The sequence below is a fragment of the Euprymna scolopes genome, chromosome 1 (assembly GCF_053919585.1).
Source record: "Euprymna scolopes isolate OS-2025 chromosome 1, ASM5391958v1, whole genome shotgun sequence".
NCBI classification, from domain to species: Eukaryota; Metazoa; Mollusca; class Cephalopoda; order Sepiida; family Sepiolidae; genus Euprymna; species Euprymna scolopes.
This window is the reverse complement of record NC_136482.1, coordinates 83,948,101-83,971,381: the sequence shown is the minus strand read 5'-3', so window position 1 is coordinate 83,971,381 and position 23,281 is coordinate 83,948,101. Positions and strand designations below refer to the sequence as shown.

Genomic DNA, 23,281 nt, shown 5'->3' with positions numbered 1-23,281 from the left:
AGGGTTTGGGGTTTAACTTTCCAAGGTCTGCCAGTTTGTGGAACGAAATAAGGGAGCTAAATAGCAATCGAGAGATTCTGCAATCTGTCATGAATACTGTTTTGAAAAGAGCAAAAATATGCGAAGCTGAAAATGAGCAACATTAAAAAAATATTAGTTTTTATAAATAAAGATTGTTTGAATTTTGCATTTTTGTTTTTAAACTTTCCCCTTGTCCTCGTCAGATTGAATTAAAATTACAGAAAAGATATCAAAAATTATAAATCTATTTAAGTTCAAAACCCTTCAGTGACATTTTGGGCATCATATATATATATATAACTTAATGAAGCATATGTGTTTTGCTTTCATCTTCCGGAAGGGGGGACTCTTTGATCTTCTCTGTTAGGATCTCATTTAATGTTTTTCTCTGCATGCCAAACTCAGAATAGTGTTAGCAATTTAATAAGCCCATCGAGTATTGTTTTTATTCATCCATTTTTTACTTATTCAAAGTTGTCCTCTATTAAGTGTCCTCATTCGCAAGTATGGTGACATATTAGAGGACTTCAGGAGATGATACACCATTTTATTTTAATAATTTGTTAGCGTATGTTCAATATGGGAAGTATCCTCATGCTAGGGTGGTCTGAAAAACGCTTATAGAGTGAGACTTAATACATCAGAGAATGATCTTATGCCTGTCTCTGTTTTATCGTTATTTTCATGGCAAGAGTTCGTCTGAGCTCGAATCTATGATCCCTCCTGACCTGACTTTCACGAAACCCCCCCCACTAATTTAGCTGTAACCATTATCAATAATTCCCTCAAATGGTAGATTCCATGAACAAAGCTTCTTTTTTAGAACTGCACGGCTGTAGAACTCTTCTGTTTCCCTGCTTTCCACCTGACTACAATATGGTTGTCTTCAAGTCCAATGTAAACAAGTTGTTCATGAGTCATCCCCTTATGTAATCCAATTCACCCATTTCCACTACTAACAATTGCAAAAACATTTTCGCATTGACTACTGTACACGCATTAACTCTTATCCTCGAGTACCCTCTGGACCTTGGTAAGAGGTGACTCCTTTGTAAAAAAAAACTTTCAAACACGTATATTTACTCCCACACAAAAAATTGACATCGTTCAGAATTTTCTTCGCAAGTATGTATTGAAATAATAATTTTTGTAAATTTCCTGTGAACAAAGGTTATTTTACAAATTAAAGAATATATCGTAATAATATTAGAAATAAACAAAATAATACCTTGATATCATTTTTGCATGTTTTTTTTTTGTTTGTACAATATTCACAACAAAAAATTTGAACCATAGTTACTAATCCTTGTGATGTCTCACCGTCCATTTGACGACTTGGTAACTCTTATACTCAGGTATAGCCTGTGAAATGCTGACTCCTTCGTGAATAAAAAAAAAAACAAAAAACATTTATAAGTTACAATAAAATGAGCATTTTCGAGGTCCTAATACTGAATTTGTAATTTGTTGATTGTATTTTTTAATATATGATTATTCATATGTATAACAAATTAATTAAAATGCAAATAATTTATCACTAGGGCGATAACAACAACATATTATTTTCATTGATTTGACTCTCGAGTATATATCCGACACAGTTAATCAACCGAGAACCACATCACTCTATATAAAAGCATGTAAGATATCAACGGATACACACTCGAGAGTCAAAACAATGAAAAGAATATGCTGTTGTCCTAGCCCTATTTGTCACATAGCTAGAACTGCTCATATGTATTCCACTCAATACTTTTGATTAAATTAATTAGATCGCATATTGAGTATTACTTTTTTTTTTAAACAAGTAATGCTGGAGAGCAGTGTGAGTACATAAATAAGATTAGATTTTTTTTATTATTATTTTACTGAGTTAACTTATTTTTACTTTTTGTTTAGTTTCAACTTTTACAGAGTTTAGCAAATCACCTTTTCCAACCGGCGTTGGTCATTGCCAAATGACTTACTTCACTACATGTGGTCCCTTCCCACATTATATTTCTCCCAATCTTCTTCTATCATGCCATATATTGACTTTTATGCAATCTTTGGCAATTTCATAGGCTCACGTCCAACACCTGCACTGCAATGCTGCTGTGGTTCATTCTAGACAAATGACCAAACCATATGAGATTTGGCCTTTTGACCCTCTTGCTCAGTATTTCTTGCTGTGATTTTGTCCGTATAGTTTCGATGAACACCTGACTTAAAAACGAAGTTCGTATGATATCAGCATGTTACGACTTTTTGACTCACAATTTTTTTGTTGGCATTCGTTTGCCTGGTTTCTTTTTAAAATCAAATGCAAACAGGATAAACGATGAGAAAATTGCCAATATCCTGAATGAAAATGATGCCATGCATCTGACATGACTTGAAGATGGCATGCTGAGTTGGCAGTTTAAGCTGATATCCACTAACTCACGCATTACATAACTTAAAGCTGAAGATATCTTGCTTTCGTTTTTTCTGTTTTACTTCTGATTTAACACAATTGTTAAAGATTTATTTCAGTGGATAACCATGGAACTCTACAGTGTTTGAATATTATTTCCTAATATTTTACAGTTCGAAACACTGACCTATCATCATCATATTCAGTTTAACATTCATTCTACAGGCTGCCGTGCGACAATAGTAACGAGATAGAACCGGTCAGACACTTAAATCTATAGTTTAAGAAATTTTTGAGATGAGGATTTATTATTCATATTATTTAGATTCTTCAGACTACTGTTCATATATTGAGTGTTATTTTCACAACGTCTCGGTTGATGTAATCTCCGACCTTCTGCAGGTGTATCTTGTCCAACTCGAGATCCTTTCTTTCGAACGGAAATTTTTCTATCGAACCTTGGAATCTCCATGGAATTTGCAAGGATTATATCCACTGTGCTACAAAAACCCATGATGTAGTGGGTATAGTACTTGTTAAAATTTAATTGTAAAATTACATCCTTTTAGAGATCGAACGTTAAATCCTTAATGCGGGCAACACTTAAAAATATAATTGCGAATTTTTTACGATGTTTACCCAATCTTGTCCGATGGAATGAGAGTATTTTATCTCCATGGATTAAATAAAGTGTTCCGTTCAGAATTCCACGTTTGACAGAAAAAGTGCTGAGTTCGACGAAGCTGAGTTCGAAGAAGGTCGGAGATTACATTGACCGTAATGTTGTGAAAATCACATTCAATATGCGAACAGTAGTCCGAAGAATCAAATTAATTAAAGAATGGTGTGTAAAAATACATATTAAAGAATTGTGTTTAAAAAGGGAGAGAATTAAGAACATCTTAATTAAGGCATTATTAAACAATTATATTAAAATAACTACTAGAACTGCCTTTAATAGAAGAGTTTTAAGGTATTTGAAGCACTAAATATGGCTGTTCACAATCAAAATACGTACACATTTTTGGATTTGAATAGACCTTAGGCAAACAGGTAGAAAAAGGAAAACTCTGATAGATGGCATTGATCTCTTCTGTACTGCAACATAATTTCAGGCAAACTTTCGAGTGATTGCCAAAGACAAAGCCCAGTGACTCATAAGGAATCAGATAAAGACAACACCAATCATTTTTATCGTTGGCCAGCAATGATGAACTGACTAGGTTTTCGTTTTCGGAAAAATCAACAAAATCAAATTTAGGAGGCGAAATTTAAAAATTCATACGTCAAAAGTTTTGTTGTTCAGTCTTGAAATAAAATGTTTTAAAATGATCATCACAGTTGACCGATCGGAGTTGGCATGTACGGAATTCTGCAGGCGAGGAATTTAATCAATAAAACCTCTCTGCTTTTGCAGTAGATAAATCAACATTCGCGCGCGCACACACACGGATAAGCATACGTACACACTTATCAATGTATGCATAAACCACACACACTCATATATACAGATTCATAATTGTTTTTGTCTTTTCATATCAGATTTTACCGTTCATCTCTATCTCTGTATATAAAGTTAGGTGTGCATGTATATTTATCATCGGATGTACAGGATTCACTACAACACTAATGAACAGCTCATTATAAATTTTGAAACTCAGTTAGCTACTAAACATAAAGCGTTATAATATGTAGGGTATTTGGTTTCATCCATTTTTACGCAAAGCGGGCAAAAGGAGTTGTAATCCCATTCTGAAAATTCAGGTACACTCGATAGTTTTCAATAAATATTGCTTAAATTTGCGTTTCTTTGAATTATGTCTAAAGTTTATTAAGAGGAATAATACGGTCACAATTTTCTATTGGAAAATTTCAAATATTTCAGATTTGCCTTGAAATTGATTCATAGTTTTGTAGCATTAATTCTTGATCTTAATCTTTGTAAAGGGAGATAAAATTGTGAAAAACTGTTCTGTTACATTTAGCAAGAGAATTTTAATATATAATGATTGTACTATTAAGATTTCTAAGACTTTAATCCAATAAAACTTCAGCGTTTATAAAAAAGTTATCAATAAGAACAGTATTGTATTATAAATTTCTTTATTTATATCAACATGTTTTAATTGCGATTTTTTTTTAATCCAACATCCGCCCATCACAATCTGAACTGAACCAAAGGCAGAAACAATAATTGTCTCTAATTGTTTTCACTTCTGGTTCATTCAAAATTGTGACCTGAAGATGTTGGATCTCGAATGAAATTCCAACTAGAACATGTTTGTTTAAATAAAGAAATATATATCTATAATATAAAGCTGAACGTCTGTGTGTGTGTGTGTGTGTCTGATCACGAATAGGCTCCTATATGGTTGACTATTTTAAAAAAATGATTACATATAATGCTAGAAGATGTATCAGGGATCAGGAATGGGTATGTTTGATCTGACAGGACGGTGGTTCAAAAAAATTATGGGGTCTGCCTTCGCGCCTGGTCCCCAGGGTATGGAAATAAAAAATAAAAAAAAAATAAAAACGTTTACAAGGGTTTTTGATATAGATGTACATAAGAATATTTTGATAAGTATGTTTCAACTTAAATAGGCTGTTTTTAGAAGCTCCTGCCCAGATATGGCAGCAGTATTCCATCCTTGGGTGTACTTGGCTTTTATATAGATAGAGAATTGCATCACTAGTGAGATATCTTCTGGAGCGGTAGAAGGATCCCACCATCTTTCCAGCGACCTTGGCAACAGACTTGATGTACGTGTTCCATTTCAGATCAGGAGTAAAGGTCAAGCCCAGAAGCTTGTCAAAACACGGGGCTTCTAGACGAGAGCCATCCATTTCAATTGATGCCAGATGGGGATCAGAGCGTTGATGATGTAAAGATAGGAGCTTGGTTTTAGATGCATTAAAGGTAACCAGCCACCCCTTCCCCCACTGAACCACGTGCTCGAGATCAGAGGAGAGAGAATCAGAGAGAACTTTGTCATTTACAACATTTGATGTGTTGCCGTAGATGGTCGTGTCATCAGCATAGATGTCAACAAATGATTTAAGTATGTGTTTAGGGAGATCATTGATGTAGATTAGGAAAAGAGTTGGGCCCAGGATGGACCCCTGAGGGACTCCAGCATTAATACTGTGGGCCTCTAATTTCTGACCATCAACCACTACTCTTATGAGCCTATTGGAGAGAAATGATTTAATGATTGAGAAAACATTACCAGTGATACCGTAGCTGGAAATCTTGTGAAGTAGGCCTTTATGCCATACCTTGTCGAAGGCCTTTGAGATGTCAAGAGCAATTGCCCTAGAAAGGAAGCCTTTGTCAAGGGATTCACTAATCCTATGAGATATAACCGTTAGCATATCTGCGGTAGATCTTGCAGAACCGAAACAATATTGCATGGCACTAAGAAGGTTATTTTTGCTGAGGTGGTTGACTATTTCTCTATTTAATATGAATTCTAGCAACTTACTCATGACACACAGGAGACTTATTGGTCTGTATTGAGAGTGAGATGACCTGCCACCTGAATACTTAAATACAGGGCATACTGATAAGGTTTTCCAGGGTGTTGGAAAGCACTTCTCCTTAAGGCAAAGCTTAAACAGTTTCGTAAGTATGGGAGCAAGTTCTGGTTGAAGCTTTTACAACACTATAATTGGGATGCCATCAGGGCCAGTTGCTTTACTGGAATCAAGGTTCTTGATTAGCTTGGCGATCTCATGCACAGATATTTGTATGTTACCTAGCGTGTTCTGTGTTATAGAAGGAAATGTGGGAAGTTGATGGCCTTCGTCGCATAGGGTAGAATTAGCTGCAAAGTTCTTGGCAAATAGTTTGGTCTTGTCTGATGCTGACGAGATGGCCTCAGGTAAGGAATTCAGTTGATTACAACCCTTTCTGCGTGTTCTTTACATTACAATAGTACAACCCTGAATCCGACGGCGCAATACTACACCATTCAATACTGTAAAACTGAAACGAAGCTTTTCTGCTTGAAAAGGGGGCCATTTTATTCTTATTCATATTTATATCGATTGTTTGCTTTAAAAAAATAAAGTAATTATGTGTTTACTTTTTTAATATCCCATTTTTCTGTTTCGGATTATTTTACTAAAGTAAATAAAGCTTCATTATTTTTCAAAACTGTTTTTGTTTCTTTGTTTTTCGATATTTCGTCGATAGTATTTAGTAAGAGTGTTTAGCAGAAAAGTCAACAAACGACTACCCGAAAAAATAAATAGACAAGAAATAAATGTTACCATAGTCAAAAGTTCAGTTCATGTTTTTTTTAAAATAGTTTTTAATGCTGTTTACTTGAAATAATTTCAGCGAACCGATATTAAAACGAAATTTGAAGCGATAACTACTTAAATGAATTTTTATTTAAACTACACATGCCATAATCGAATATTCCTCAAGCACAAAATAACAGAAAACAATAAAATATGTTTATAAATATTCCTTACGTTGACGAAACTCTCTTAAATTGTTAACACAGAATGCTCAGGTGCCCCTCTTCAAATTGAAAACGGGGCTCTCCATTTCAAAGTCGCTGCCATTTTGATTTTTTAAACCGGTTCGTGAATTAAAAAAAAAAAAGTTTTTTTACAAACTACTTAAAAATAAAAATCAATGAACTTTTCTACCATAAAAGTAACTTTTATTGACTATGGTAACATTTATTTCTTGTATATTTATATTATTATATATAAATAACATTTTCTCTTTGTAAGGAAACATTATTTTGTTGGTCACTCTTGGCTACGAATGGAAACAAAGATATAAAAATATATATTTTCGCGAAAATTATTTTTACTTTCATCATATTTAGCTTAGGGTAAAATTTTTGAATATCAAAACCTATCTCTTTACAACCTCCTCCTTTTCATAACCTATCATATTTTCATCAATCACAGTCCATTTTCTGTAGGCTGTTTTTGAACCCAGTCAACGACGTGTACTTCTGCTAGTATATATATATATATATATCTTTATATACACACACCCACTGATGTGTTCATATCTATGTATTCCAGTGTGTTATATATATTACTTCAATCTATCTACAGGCTTGAGAAAATAAAACATCGAAAAGAACGGGAGAGAATTCAATCGAATATAAACTTTTCATATTATTATTAAAAGAGGTGGAGTCCAAATCGCTTTTAGAAAAGTAATCCTTCCTTTCTATGACCTTCATAAAAGTTCAGCGTTTCACACGTTTCTGCACTTCAAGCTGAGTGGGTACTGCAGATTTTAACCTTTAAAAGATGCAGGATTCTAGACTTTTAATCTGATGAAATTATGTTTGTACCTTTATTCATTTAGATCAAAATCTTTATTTACATATTTTGTACTCTTGTGCTAATATTATTATTTTTTTTTTTACAACGTTTAAACCATTATGCATCTGGCCTTTTCCATGGACATTTTCTCACAAACGGTAACCTTTTGGGAATGTGAAGCAGAATCCCTAGATCGTTCATTTTTAAGGCACTATTCTAAAACATGTAAATATTGTAAACAAAACCTTATCTCAGAAATATAATAAAATAGAAATATCTTGGGATTTTGAAATACATGTTGTTCACCTATTTTTTTTTATTAGACCGACAATATTATACAGCTCAACAGAAATTTTAGATAAACACAAAACTCAGTAGCATTCACATTGTTTCTGGCTAAGGTCCTATAATACATATTTTGTCTTTTTTTTCAGTTCTCAGTTCCAACAAAAAGTGATGCTGATCTTTACACTCCACCATCATCATGAATAATCTATGACTATTGTGTCCATTTCTTTAAAGAACTATGCTCATTTTTCTCTCTATTATACATAGTTTGTGTGTGTATGAGTTCTTTCCCTATGGCTGGGCCGATTTTTATGAAATTTCATACAAATGTATCTTATGTATCTGGTAGTGTTTATAGATAGGTTTTGTATTGGAATGCCTACGATAAGTATCGATAACCAAAAAAGATCCGATAAAAGACTAACAGCCAGATTTTTAACCAAGTTAACACCCTTATATAGGCTAACTTCACATGTGCATTTTAAAGGTTTTATGATCACACAAGCAGAAAGGCCCGGCCTAATCAATCAACAGTAGGTTATTTGATAAGACAGGTACGCGTTCGAAATGAATGTTTCTGTTTAGAGCTCAATTAAAACATGATACTTGATTTTTGCATTTTAAATTTTAATGCGGGTTATTATATAAAAATAATTTTATAAAATCAACAGTTCTCTACAGTGCAATGCAGATTACGATGTATTGTGGACTAAGTCATTGCAAGGGTTGGATATGTGAAGCTTCCTCACAGTGTACCACGGAGGGTCTGTGACTGGAACAGACAATTGATTTGATTGAAAAATGAGCGATTTAATTGATTTCAATGACAATCAAAAGTATTGGAAGTGTGAAAATTTCGTTGATCCTTATTCAGTCTTGGTAAACGACGGTTCTCCTTGATAGTATGCATGTATATAATATATATATATATATATATATATATATATATATGACTTGTTGCTGGCTATCTTGCTCTTGCTTGTTGCTGGATGTCAGCATTTTGAACCGAGAGAGAGATTTAGCTGTCGTACAAAGCTAAAACTGTAACATCATCTGTGTATAGATACTCCCTCAGCCATTTGTCTATAAAAAATGGTCCTGTGGCGATGGAAAAGTTGTGACGCATATACGCCTGAAATGTTGGAAGCATGTAATAATTGATTTGCCATCATTATATGTATATATGTTTATGTATAGGTGTATGTGTGTATACCTATGTGCATATGTATGTTTGTATATGTTTGTGTGTGTGTATGTATGTACAAATATATATTGTTTGTGTGTATGTGTATATATGCCTGTATGTGTGTATGTGTATATATGTATGTATATGTGTATGTATGTATGTGCATGTATGTCTATGTAGGTAAGTGTATGTATATATATATGTGTATATGTATGTATGTATTTTTATATGTGTGTATGTACATGTGTATGTATGTGTATTATGCATTGTGTATGTATATATGTGTGTATGTTTACAGATATGTATGTGTGTATGTATGTATATTTGTATTTATATATATGTATGTATGCCATTGACCGTCTTGTGTTTGTTTATGTATGTAGTTGTATGTGTATTATGCATGTATGTATGCATATATGTGTGTTATATGTATGTCTATGTATGTGTATATATGTATGCGTGCATGTATATATATGTATGTATATTAGTGACCGTCTTCAGTGTCATGTCTGCTTGAGCGTGTGAATTTTGCCGCAGAACTAAAGTCATTTTCGGCTCATGAACTTTCAGTGCCTGAGGGAGTGGCACTCGTCTGACAAGACGTTGCAATAATTATATATATATATATATATATATTAACCCCAGAAGCTTCATATACGGCATAATCATATTGACACACTGGTTCTCATTAAATCATCAAAGTTAAATGGCATTGAGACTGGCCAATACCATATATGTGACTATTTATGAATACTAGGTGCTGTATTTATAATACCTCAGGAAGCTTAATGAGCAAAGCATTCCACCTGTTAGTCTCTCTCTGATATTGCAGTGAGTTACCACACAGGGGATAGATGGAGCTTTTCAGCCTTGGTGATGTCAATACATCTAGAAAAGTAGAGGCTCTGTTGAAAAACAAAACCGAACAGAAGGACCCGAACGGCCCTTTGGAGCAATCTTCTAACGATAGTGTCCTAAACAAAACACATACTTCCAATGTATCATAAGTCTGCACAGAAGTAATAATCTTAGTAAATTATTGGCAATACTTATGGTAGTGCACAGTCTGGTCTAAATGGAGATAATGTAAAATGATAATAATTAGCAAGACCTGTAGAAATTCCATAGGGGACTCATTCATATGTAATATATTGATGTTGGCATTCTGTAGATGTTCAGTGTAAATGGAGATACTCTGATATTATTGTAGCTTTTTTTGTTAAAACTGCAGAAGTATTTATCTAAGCTAGTACTAACGCCCGGCAAAGCCCGGCCGTAAAGTATACTTAAATGATATTTTAATTCTTGCAGATTTCGTATGTGTTATTATAGAATTAATGTTCTATCGATTTTTACTAACTGCAAGAAGTAGCAAATGCAGTCCACTGGCTTCGTGCAGGTGGGGCATTTCAACTTTGGATGGTAGCTCACCTAGGAGAAGGCAACTCTGATTCAAAACCTCCGCTGCCTTGCAGGATTACCCCATCAGAGGAAATGCTATCAGAGTAAACCCCAACAGTTAGAGCCAAGCTGTATCGATTCTCTTCCCCTTGAATCCTCTGGCTTTGCAGAGAGGGGAGGACTGCTGCATGGCCACTACTTCTCCTCCCTAAACTATGCAGCTCCACTGCTAGACGGACAATTGCCAACAACTATTTGAGTTTCACTAAATAAAGATAGGCAAATAAACTCGAAGTAACAAACACAGAATCAAACGTATGATATATGATTATGTAAAACTTAGTAATGCAGAGGCACATTCCATATTAAATATTAAAATCGATCAGAAATAAAATTTTATTTTTTTAAACTGCTCCAATTAGTATTTGCTTTATAGGGAACAGATTTTACTATAAAACCTGGAGAAAAAAAACTATAGGGAAAATCATTTTCATTTATTGTTATGATTAGTTTATTCCGGTGATTCTCTTTATTTTTTTTTTTTATTTCAGAAGAATTGGATACCAAAACATCTAAAAATAATGAAAAATATACTGCTATAGAAAAAAAAACAATAGGGCTTCGAAAATCCTGTAAAGTGAAACTCTTAAAGCCTGTGAACAGCATAAATATAAAATCTACATTCTTAGTTATATGAGGACATATCACTCGCAGAAGTAGAAATGGAATTGTCAGACACAACTATAAACCATTATTATTTCGTGAACACATGGCATATTTTCATTCTTTGGTACTTGCTGAGTTCCACAGAAATACTGGCTATTTTTATAAAGGTAAAATCGAATTGGAAATTAAAAATCATCTTTAAGCAATCCAATCTATTGAACTATACAAACATCTTTCAGTTTTATCTTCCATTAGAAAATTTTGCAATTCTATTTTTTACATAAAAAATACTTTTCTTTTCTTATGCGATAAAATAAAATATATTTAAAATAAATATAGTTAACATTTCTGCAACAAAATAAAAGATAAATCTTACTGATTGTTTGCTTTTTAATTACTAAGATTTTGAATTTCTACCACCAAAACATAAGTAATAACATTTTTAAAAAATGGCGAAGACTCCGAAGTTGCTGAGTAGTCTAATGAAAAATGTGATAATTACTTTTCTAATTAAACTCAATTAAGGTAAAATGTGAATAATAATAATAATAATAATAATAATAATAATAATAATAATAATAATAATAATACTCAGCTGTCTGATGCAAGGAAAATTCTTTAATGTGTAGCATTAAATGGCAATCTGACCAGTTTGAAAAACCATTTTCGATCTCTTTTCTACCACACTTTACCTTACCATACCATCTTCCCACCCGGACCAAACCGTCCAGACAGATTCAACTTTAGTCAACCTGTCACCTATAATACCCAATATGACTGACATAGATCACTCTCCAGTGTTTCCATTAATCAATAACAAGTTATCAGATGGAAAAATCAATCTTTTAAACTGGAGTGTGAATATTCCTAGGAGAATTGTCAATACTTCCTTTATTTCTCTAAACAGAACTTCTAAGGAAGAACTGCTTATAAATTCATACAATGCCTTAAAGAAATATTTTGGTATGAATAATTAAATATGTCACTAATTTAAAGAGATTTTTCTTTCTCTATTTGTTTTATTTATCAGTTTATATTTTTACTACCAGGAAGATCCGGCACTGCTCGGGACTAAAAGAACTCTGTATCCTTTACATCTAGTGCATTACACGATATCATTATTTTCTTATGTTTTACATTTTATAAGGTTTCATTTTTGAGGTGGGTGGCGTAAATGTTTTAACCAGCATTGAATGGGTGATAGTGGTTCAAGTGACATTAAGGAACTAACATTCAACTTTTCACTGTAATTATCTCTATTCTAGCTGACGAAAACAGTTATTATAATTGCATTTACTGTGTCAGAAAGAACCACCTTTAACCCCTAAAAGTTCCAAGATATACATTACGCTATTATTCTAATTATGCTATGAACGAAATTTGCTCAGTGTTAAAATCAGCCTACGATCTGACTTAATGATCTTTTATGCATTCTTTTCTTATATCCAAGTTACTGGTGTAGATTGGGTAGAATTTGAATTATTTAAGGGGACAGCTCAACAAGAACTTGTTTACATTGGACTTGAAGGCTACCATATTGTAATCGTTTGGGAAGCAAACAAATGGAAGAGTTTTATACAAGACCAATATAAACAAGCCGCGCCTATATGTGGTCCCCCTCTGGTGCTGCATGTGAGATGACGCCACAAAAAATAGTGAAGAAATGATGAATGTGAGAAGTGTGAAGGTTGAGTTAGTCCAAAAACAAATATTACTTCCGTCACAGTTAAAAATTAAGTAATTTGATTTGAACGTATTATATTTTTTCACTCTTTTTGGTTCAATCATGATGCCTGGGCGTCCTAGGAAATTACGGTGCTTTCGGGGTACTTCCCAACCACTTCTCGCGATTGCAATTCAATCGTCGCAAGCAACACGCTTCCCCCCTGTCGGACTCGTCCACATTGAGAACAACTGTTTCTTTGATGCAAAACTTGTGACCCCTTTTGAGCACTAGGGAATGCTGAATCCCAGCGAAAATGGACAAACGGTATGGTTTCACGCCTTAAAACATGTATATTTGAATTCAGCACCATGGAAAACCACTATGTAGACATACATATAAAGTTTTTGAGTAATATGAAAAAAGAGCTCCAAAAAGGTATTTTTTTTTTTTAGCCCTAAAAGTCCCAGAAGTATGCGAACCAGAATATTGCTAGGGTAACCCATACTGAATTTATATTAAGATTAATGGCTTCCACATCTAATGGATGGAACAAACGCTATGGGCAAAAAGTGTAAATTTTTGCCATTTTGGGTCATTTTTGATCTCTTTTGAGCCACTGGGGACGCCGAATCCCAGTTTAAATAAATAGTAGTGCAGTTTCAGGCCTTAACACATGTATATTTGTGTTGACCACCGTGACAAACCACTATATAGTCAGATATATCAAGGTTTTGTTGAGAAATATGAAAAAAAGAGCCACAAAAAACAGGACGCGAACCAGAATTTTTTTCAGGATTACCCATACTGGATTTATACTAAGAACAATGGGCTTCACATTTTGGCTAAATTTTAAAAAATCTAATGGATGAATAAAAAGTTCTAGGGCAAAACATGTTTTTTTTATGCCATTTTGGGGCATTGAAATACAATTTGTGGCAAAATTTCAAGAAAAAACTAATAGACGGACGCACACCACTTAAAACATAGGTCCCTCTCCAATAAATTGGGGGACCAATATTACTCTTATTTTGAATTTCAATTTTTTTATAATCGAGCACTCTGCTGGATATGGTCTAAATCGGTTTGCGCATATTCAATGACTTTGTTTTCCAAGAGATAATAATGAAAATAAATCGTACAATCGGTATCCAAGAAAGAGCAAAATAACAGCAAAATATTGCTGGATTTTAAAACACTCCTTCTCCAACAAAATCGGACAGGCAATCTGGCCGTCCTCTTCAGCAGGTTAAAATTTAGAAAGAAAGGATTGGTCAATGAACATTAAGCATGTAAAAATGATCTATATCCTTAGTATTTTTCTATACATTAACCATATTTTATTTATCTATAAAATCTATTAATAATTTTTTGCAAAAATATGAAATGCAGCTCTTGAAACATTCTACTAAAAATAGTTTACGAATTAGTTCAAATGCATAGAAAGTAAATTTTTATTTAGATTTTCAGACAATAGTCAATAACTAGTAAGAAAAATTTATTATGAAAAAATATTTCACTAAGAATGTTACTGCTTATATCATTAAAAATGATTGCTTATGCCCTTGACAAAAAATATATTTGCCTACCAAATAAGCCAATTCATTAAAATTGCAGACTGCAAACATATTTCCTAGAAATCTTACTAGTATTTTCTTCTTCAATCCTGATTAAAACATATAAAACAAAACTCAACTAGTCAACAGGGAAAACTCAAGTTGGTTAAACGCCATTGAATGAGACAAGCGTTAAAGAAAACGTAAGTTGATGTTTTATTGTAGACAATAATAAATAATGTTAATATAAATAATAAGAAATATATCTAAACTGATTTAGCAAGATACAAATCTACTGTAATTCTGTCTAAAAAATACTCCAAAGGGAACAGAATAGGAGAGATGTCTTGACGTACTCTTTGTAAATGCTTGTCTCAGCCATTGCTGTATAGATTGATTATTATGTGTGATATAGTGAAATAAGCAAAGACATAATTTAACATAGATGTGACCAATATAAAATAGTGATACTATTCATGATTACACATATCTATATCGCTTTCTATATTCTACAGTGGTCTATCAATAATGAGGATAGCAGTCTCAATTATGAGATTGACGACATGAAATTGGTTTAAGTAAATGGTTCATTGTTGAAATCACAATCTATTCTCTTCTCCAAAGAAATGATAACTTTGCAGGTGCAATGTTACGGTCACGTGACAGAGACTTAGACTATTATGTGAAGAATTAGTTCAATAGTACTAAAATTTTGTATATAGATATTTGATATATATATATATATATATATATATATATATATATATATATATATATATATATATATATATATATCATTCCTAGGTCCCTCATCTTCATCTTGGCCATCAAAGGAAGCCTTGTCTATCATGATTCTAAGATATTTTTTCTGGGTCTCGCTGCTTTTATATTTCTTTTGTGTCATTTTTTTCATTATTTTTCGTGTATGTGACAACATCAGGCCCAGGCTTATTTTACCTGTGGTTCTGTCATAGAAATAGTGTTTATTTTCTATCTAATAATAACAGTGCATTATCACACATTGTATGTATTAGATGTTTACAATGCTCTATAATTCGGACGTATGTTTATGGGAACTTTTTCATTATTTACATATATAAAACATAATCTAAACGTTATACCATATATATATATATATATATATATGTCCTTCATGACTACATGTTTATCTAAGCTCATTGGTTGATACCTGAATAAAGATTGAAACCCTTTAAGATGGCTGTAAATAGAACATTCAGATGCATATTCATAAATTACCACGAGAGACCAGGAAACTTCCTCGCCGAATCGAGACACTGATAAAAAATAAAAGTAAAATTTCTGTTGTCACATGTATGGATGACAACTTGTTGTCTAAATATGCATGATGAAAAACTGTAAATAATATTCCAACACGATAGGAAATGAAACAAGAATAATCAAAATTATTTCTATATACATCAACGTTTCGTCTTTCAACGTTTCTAAACTTTCTCAAAATCACTGACTTGGTGAAATAATACAAGTCAGCATTTTAAAATATTGTACTTGTGTTTTATTTCTTCAAATCAAACATCTTGCGGAAGTCTTGAACTAAAGAGGAAATATTAATTTTTTTTCATTTTTCACACACACATATATATATATATATATATATATATATATATATATATATATATATATATTGTGTGTGTGTTTATTTCACCGTTATGCATTTGCAATACCTTGAGTTTCAAGAAACACATACAAACCTTAATTATGGCACGTACAGTTATTGAATAAATGTATAATATTGAAATAAACACAAATTAAATGTTGCTATTTATTTATTTAAGCATCTTGCTTTTATTCATTTATAGCATACTATATATACAATTTTTATTTTTTTGCTCTGACATGATCAAAAGCCTACTTTTTCTATTTAAAAATTATTAAAATGAACTTAATATACTTAGTCATGGATATGCGAGCGATTTCAAGAAAGTTAACCAAATTGCTTTCCTATATTCCTTTGAAAACGAGCGTTCATTAATTAATTATCCATTTTTTATGATTTCCTAATAGATGATCGGTTTCATTTAACTAGAACGCTAAATTCTTTTATGCATAGTTTTACATTGTGCATAAATGTATAGAATTTAGAATAAAAACGTTCAAGTACACAGACATATCTCTCTCTCTCTCTCTCTATATATATATATATATATATATATATATATATAAGCGACCTTGTCTGTGTGTATGTGGAGAAAGGCCTCTACAAAACTCCTCTCTGAATATTTGATCTATAGACTTGAAACTTGATATATAGGTACTTGAACCTCGGGAACACTTACGATTTTGTTTGTAGCCTGTAGAAAATAGCTGCTAAGGGGTCAAAATTGTAAAAAAACAGTTCACCTTAACAGGAGTAAATTGATTATCTTCTGAGCATGCGTACATTTTCATTTTAAGCTTAACTTAGCTCAGGCGGTAACAATGACATCTGAAGTGCTAAATAACCACTACGGCTGGAGTGCTGAATGTTTTGGTTTCGATTCCAGTTGAAAGCACCAGAGTTATGTTATTTTTTGTTTAAACTTTTGAAATTATTGCACTATATATATATATATATATATATATATATATATATATATATATAGCTACTTCATTTAATCACATAAATCACTATGATGTCGAGTGGAAGAATGTTCAATGAATTAAGTCCACGTGATGTTAGCTGCGGGGTTTTATGTGGTCGTGCGGTTTGAAAATCTTTCAAATTGTTTGAAAATAATGCATTGACCATTCCTCCACTCGACATCATGGCGAAGAAAAAGAGAAAAAAATAGAGAGAGATTGACAAAGGAATATATCTCCGAAATATATTTCTTACAAAATAAACACTCGTCTATTTTATAAAAAAAATCGTGTTGCAGTTATTTGGCTTCAAACGTGTTCAAGACGTATCCTTATATATATATATATATATATATATATATATATATATATATATATATATATATATATAAAGACACAGGTAATATGATTAATAGAAAAATTATTTACTTAGGCTCCAGAAATTCAACATTAACAATCAATTCGTATACAATACAATTTTATTTATTTTCTTTTTGAATGAAGTTTTAGCAGCAGCAGCACCGTGATTAAACTTCAAATAAAAGTTTTCAATAAAATATTAACACCATAATGAGAATATGAAAAGATTATAGGGTAAAAAAAGTAAATATATATCTACTTAGAGAGATTCTTATAATGGTTATATCTTACAAGTACAAATATTATTAAAATACATGATTAAAACGATAGTGAATATATCAATAGATTATACAGCAAATCAAGATTATATCATAATATTCAATCTTTATTGTATTTTTTATTGCTCTATCAATATCTGCTTATATCTTTATATATGTCTGTGCCAGATGTTCGCATTTTCAAATACCAAGCAACACTCAACGCGTGTGACTATCTTCAGTGATCAGATTCAATGAATTGATGTCCACCAAAATCTTTCTTTTTATGTCCACTTATATGATGTCCGTAGCGAAAACCAGGGTAGATTTGACTTTTCGTAGAGTTTTATGACATTCAAATCGAATAAACTGAATAAGAATTTATATCAACTGAAAATGTCACAAGGTAACATTTCTAGATCATACACGCAAAGAAATGCACTAAAAGGGAATGTTTTTTCTTGCTTGTTTTATTTTCTAAGATGCGCCATCTTGTTTCAGTAGGTCTCCTTCAGCTTCCAATCTTGACTAGACAAAACCTCTTCTCCTAACCTGAGCCTGTGAATGCACATCCATTTTGGCTAGTAACAGACGATGTTTATGTCAGTGAATAAAGTATTTACTGTGCAAGAGTCAGAGATACACGCTATCAAATAAAAAGAAAGTATAGTAAGAAGAAAAAATGAAAAACAAATCCTTCGTTGCTATAAGGTCAAACAAGAAATATAGCTGTGATTTTTTTTACTATTTTTACACATAAATTCTTAAAGATGGACTTACTGTCATATGAAGTGCTATAAAGCATGTGATATTTATGCAACTCCATAACAAAGGAAATGTATTGTTTAAACTAAAGAAAAAATGAAAATGATAAGAAAGGAAAAAAAAATTAAGTCCATTGTGTGCAATTGTGCATAGAATAATAAGATATAGTTTTGCTGTGAAGTTTTCTTCACCAACTGGTTTACAGATCATAATATGATACTAAATAGATATGTTTAGCGAAAGAAACATTTGAAATTATATGCAGCAAAACTAATAAAGATATGTAAATGAATATTTTCAATCTATAATAAACTATTGGCTTATTTTCACTCTCAGATTGCCATAATAATGTTCTATTCACAAAATCGAGCATAACTTATTGCTGTATTATGCATGATACTCACACACATATATATATCAAGTATTGCATCATACACACACACACACACACATATATATATCAAGTATTGCATCATACACACACACACACACACATATATATACAAACACACAATAATAGAGGGTGGCATAAAAATAACTATTTTAAAATAAAATATCCGTCTTGTAAATTAATGTGCTTTATTATTTTTTATATTGGAATTTTATTTTGATTTATTAATGTATTTTATGTATTTATATGAAAAATAATGTCACATAAATGATAATTAATTCATTGTAAAGAATTTCATTTGAAATGCTAAAGCGAAATATGCATCACTCGATATATATATATATATATATATATATATATATATATATATATATATATATATAGTCCTGGTCAAAATCATAAGATCACTTAAGAAAGTAAGCATTTACGAATATTATCGAATTTTTAATCAAACAAATGGTTGAAACCATTGCCAAAAGGGAAAATATGATGGAAAAAAAAATGAAATCTGCTTCATTTGAAACCTTAACCCTGATCTAATAATTATTTTTTAAAAAACAAACATTTTCACCTGGTCAAAATGATAAGATCACTGATAATTTATCTAACAAAAGGCAATTATAAATTACTAAAAAGGGTCTCAGTATTTAGTATATCCTCCATTATTATGAATTACTTCAAAAATTCTCTTTGGCATGCTTGCGACTAAATTTTTTATCAGTTACGAAGGAATTTTATCCCATGTACTGAAAACTGAATCAGAAAGTTCCTTATCGAATTATACTGGGTTCCATCCTTGAACACTTCTTTTGCCCTCCATCCCCCAAAGATTTTCAATGGGATTGAGGTCCAGAGAACATGCTGGATGATCTAACAATTCTATATTATTTGAAGAAAAGTATTCTCGTGCTTGTTGAGAAGTGTGTATCGCAGCGTTGTCTTGCTGGAAAATCCAATTTCTTCCACACAGACGTGGACCTTCAGTCCTGATAGAAGCATTTTCAAGCATTGAAATGTACTTCAATGATGTTTGCCGGCTTTTCACTACTTGTAACTTTAGGGTCCGAGCTGACGAGAAAGCACCCCAAATCATTAAAGACCCTCTTCCACTAGTCCGAGTTGAAAAAGTCTCTTTGGGCAAATTTTTATCATACCAATAGTGTTGAAATCCATCTGAACCATCTAGATTAAACTTTTTCTCATCGGAGAAAATTACATTTTCCTACTTCTCTTCATCCTAAGTCTGGTATTTGGTGGCATATTTAAGTCAGTTAGTTTTGTGCTGTTCAAGAAGACGTTGTTTCTGCAGTCGCTTTAAATGATTGAAACCCTTCATTTTCAGATGCCTTCTGATGGTTTTAGGACTACATTCTGTTGCTATTTGGCTTTTCAATCGACTTGAGCGCTCATACTGGAGTTTTTTTTTTTTTTTTTTTTTTTTTTAACTTTTTCTGATACGGCGATCCAGTGATGGGGTTATTGATTTTGGTCGACCTGGACTCTTTTTGTGCCCATATTGATCTGGATTTCTTACAAAATTTGTGATGACCGTTTTGCTACGATTCACTTCATTTGCAATGGATCTATGGGAGAGTCCACCCCTATTAAGCTCAAAGATCCTTCCTCTCTCAAACTCTGATAATGGTTTCCCTTTTGCCATTTATCATTTAGTAAGATGTTTTTTATCCACTAACAAGTTGCTTTTAGTAACATAGAAAGCTTTTCGTATTCATTTTTTCAAAACTAGCCGATTTTATTAAAGTGGTCTTATCATTTTGACCAGGTGAAAATGTTTGTTTTTTGAAAAATAATAATTAGATCAGGGTTAAAATTTCGAATGAAGCAGATTTCATTTTTTTCCATCATATTTTCCCTTTTGGCAATGGTTTCAACCATTTGTTTGATTAAAAATTCGATATTATGTGTAAACGCTTACTTTCTTAAGTGGTCTTATGATTTTGACTAGCACTATATATATATATATACACACAAATATTGAGAGGGTGGACTTTTTTTAGTATTATAATAATACAAAGTATATCATTAGAACTTTCTGTCATCTTTCTAATATATATATATATATATACATACTTCATCCTGTCATACCGAGTAATTCAGGTGAAACCGTTTCAACTCGAGAGGGCTAGCAAAAATGCAAATTAAATTATCCAATCAGCTTACACTCATCCCTCCGTCTGAAATGAATTTGGGAGTAAATAACTCTCACTATAATAAAAAGTTAAAGAAGGGTGTTTTATTACATCAAAAATAATAAAATATCGTTGAAAAATTAAATTACTGGTGTTATTTTTGTATTTTATATGAATATTTTATTTATATAACTAAAAGAAATACTTCATACATTATGGAGAATTAAGACCCAGATAAAATTTTGACATATCCTTATGTTGTCAAGTGGATTAAACAGTCTCATGACTCACTTATAATATACATTTTTTTCTTTTTCATTGCTATTATTTTTTAGTTCACGTGATTTATGTTGTATTTCGTTGCTGATTTTGTTTGGTGACTTTCTTTATAATGCTGGGATTTTTATTTTTGTAGATTAACAAGAGGTAACTCGCATTTCGTATATTTGTTCTTTTCTTTGTATTACTTGTTAAATGTGCATTTAATTTCTATTATATATATATATATATATATATATATATATATATATATATATATATATATATATATATACATACACACACAAGCTATTTGGAAGAGAATATAAGCATCTATTCAACAACCTCGACTTAAACTATTTAAAATAAAATAAAAAAATTTAAAAACATGAACAATGCAAGACAGACACAAAATGAACCAGGCCATGGGAAGGCTAGTTGCCAATCACAGAACATTATTTAACGAAGGAAGACAATCCAATTAAGCAAATTGCCAGGTGAATAACATGAACATAGTGAGTATACAATATCATTTCTGCCCACGCATTTGCCGATACATTATGCGTATTTTCATAATTGAATGACTAGTTTGAATAAAGTTAACTTTTGGCTGCATTCTTTACTGATTTTTATTTTTATTTATTGGCAGATACATATTCTGGGCCGACCAAGGTACGAAAACGATTGAACGCTCAAAACTGGACGGAAATGATCGCAAAGTGTTGATTAACACTAACCTCTATTGGCCCAACCAAATGGCCATCAGTCATGCCACTACCCGGTAAGTGACCATCGTTAACATTCACTACATGTGTTTGTCTTCCACTATAATACACATCAATCTCCATTTGTGTATGATTCTGAAAATATTACCTTTCAGCTTTTAATCCATTTGCTATTTCATGCATTTAATCCTTCAGTCTATTTATATGACATTTTAATGCCTAAAGGACGGTGATGGCTGCATAGAATCCAAGTTTGAAGTTCTACAACACAAACGTAAAGAGTAAGAGTCACCTTACATGCAATTGTAAGGTTTTGTTAAGGTACAACGACGATATAAAGCGAGAATAGTGTCTACATATCTCCAATGATCAATGAACCATCTGTAAAAAATTGAATATCCAGTAGAGCAGCATGTGTTATATCGGAGACGTTTAGATATCTGTTATACAGCGGGGTATAACACGGAGATATATTACAGTTCGTATTTACATAAACGTATAATATTTTATAATAAGAATATAGATGCTTTATATCTTTTCTTTATCCATGGTTCGTCTGTCTTCACTGCCGGGCTCTGTGATGAAACATGCAACGACCAATACCATAACCGATTGAGACACCTGTTTTTTTCTTCTTTTGTGAAACCACAAAACAACACTTTATATTTTTAAAATATAAATTTATTTCAGCTCTCAGTGGTCTTCACAATGAGTTTGCATTACGTCTCTACATGCTTGTTCTTTCAGCCCCGCTTCCTGGCTTACAAGCATGTCTGCTCACTTTTGTGACCAAACTCGAACTCTTCAATCTAATTTTCTTGACTTCTTGATCTGTCAGTTCCGTTACGTGAGCATCAAAAGCACATGTCTACCTTTGTCACGTATGTAACTGTTATGGTCGATCTAGTTATTGTTTTGTTTATATTTAACTTAGCTAATTTATGTAAACATCTTTGGCTAAACAATAAATCCCAATCTAAACTATTTTAACAATATCACTGGATGGATAGATAAATATACAGAAAGACAGATCAATAATAACTAATTTAACTTTTAACCATGTTGTTATCTAACACATGTCCTGAAAACATTGATACCAAAAAGAACAGCTGGAACTAAGTCATGCACCATCCATTATGAATATGCAATTGCTACAACTAAATATGTAGAAAACAGACTTGTTAAACTTGACAGTTATATGGGGCAAGAGAAAATAAAATAGCAACTCTAATTGAAATGAATCTCCCTAATCATGCTGGCTTAAACAGTGCTGAGGTAGAGAAGATGACGAAATACAAAG

The 23,281-nt window shown here is 32.0% G+C and overlaps 1 protein-coding gene across 1 annotated transcript in view; it reads left to right on the top strand.

Annotated features, from left to right (window-relative positions):
* Positions 1 to 23,281, top strand: part of LOC145245728 (low-density lipoprotein receptor-related protein 5-like) — an 847,618-nt gene that overhangs the window by 567,678 nt on the left and 256,659 nt on the right. Inside the window, exon 4 of the mRNA XM_080107325.1 lies at positions 21,906 to 22,037. Coding sequence (XP_079963451.1) covers positions 21,906 to 22,037 — 132 coding nt within the window. The remainder of the gene's footprint in view (positions 1 to 21,905; positions 22,038 to 23,281) is intronic.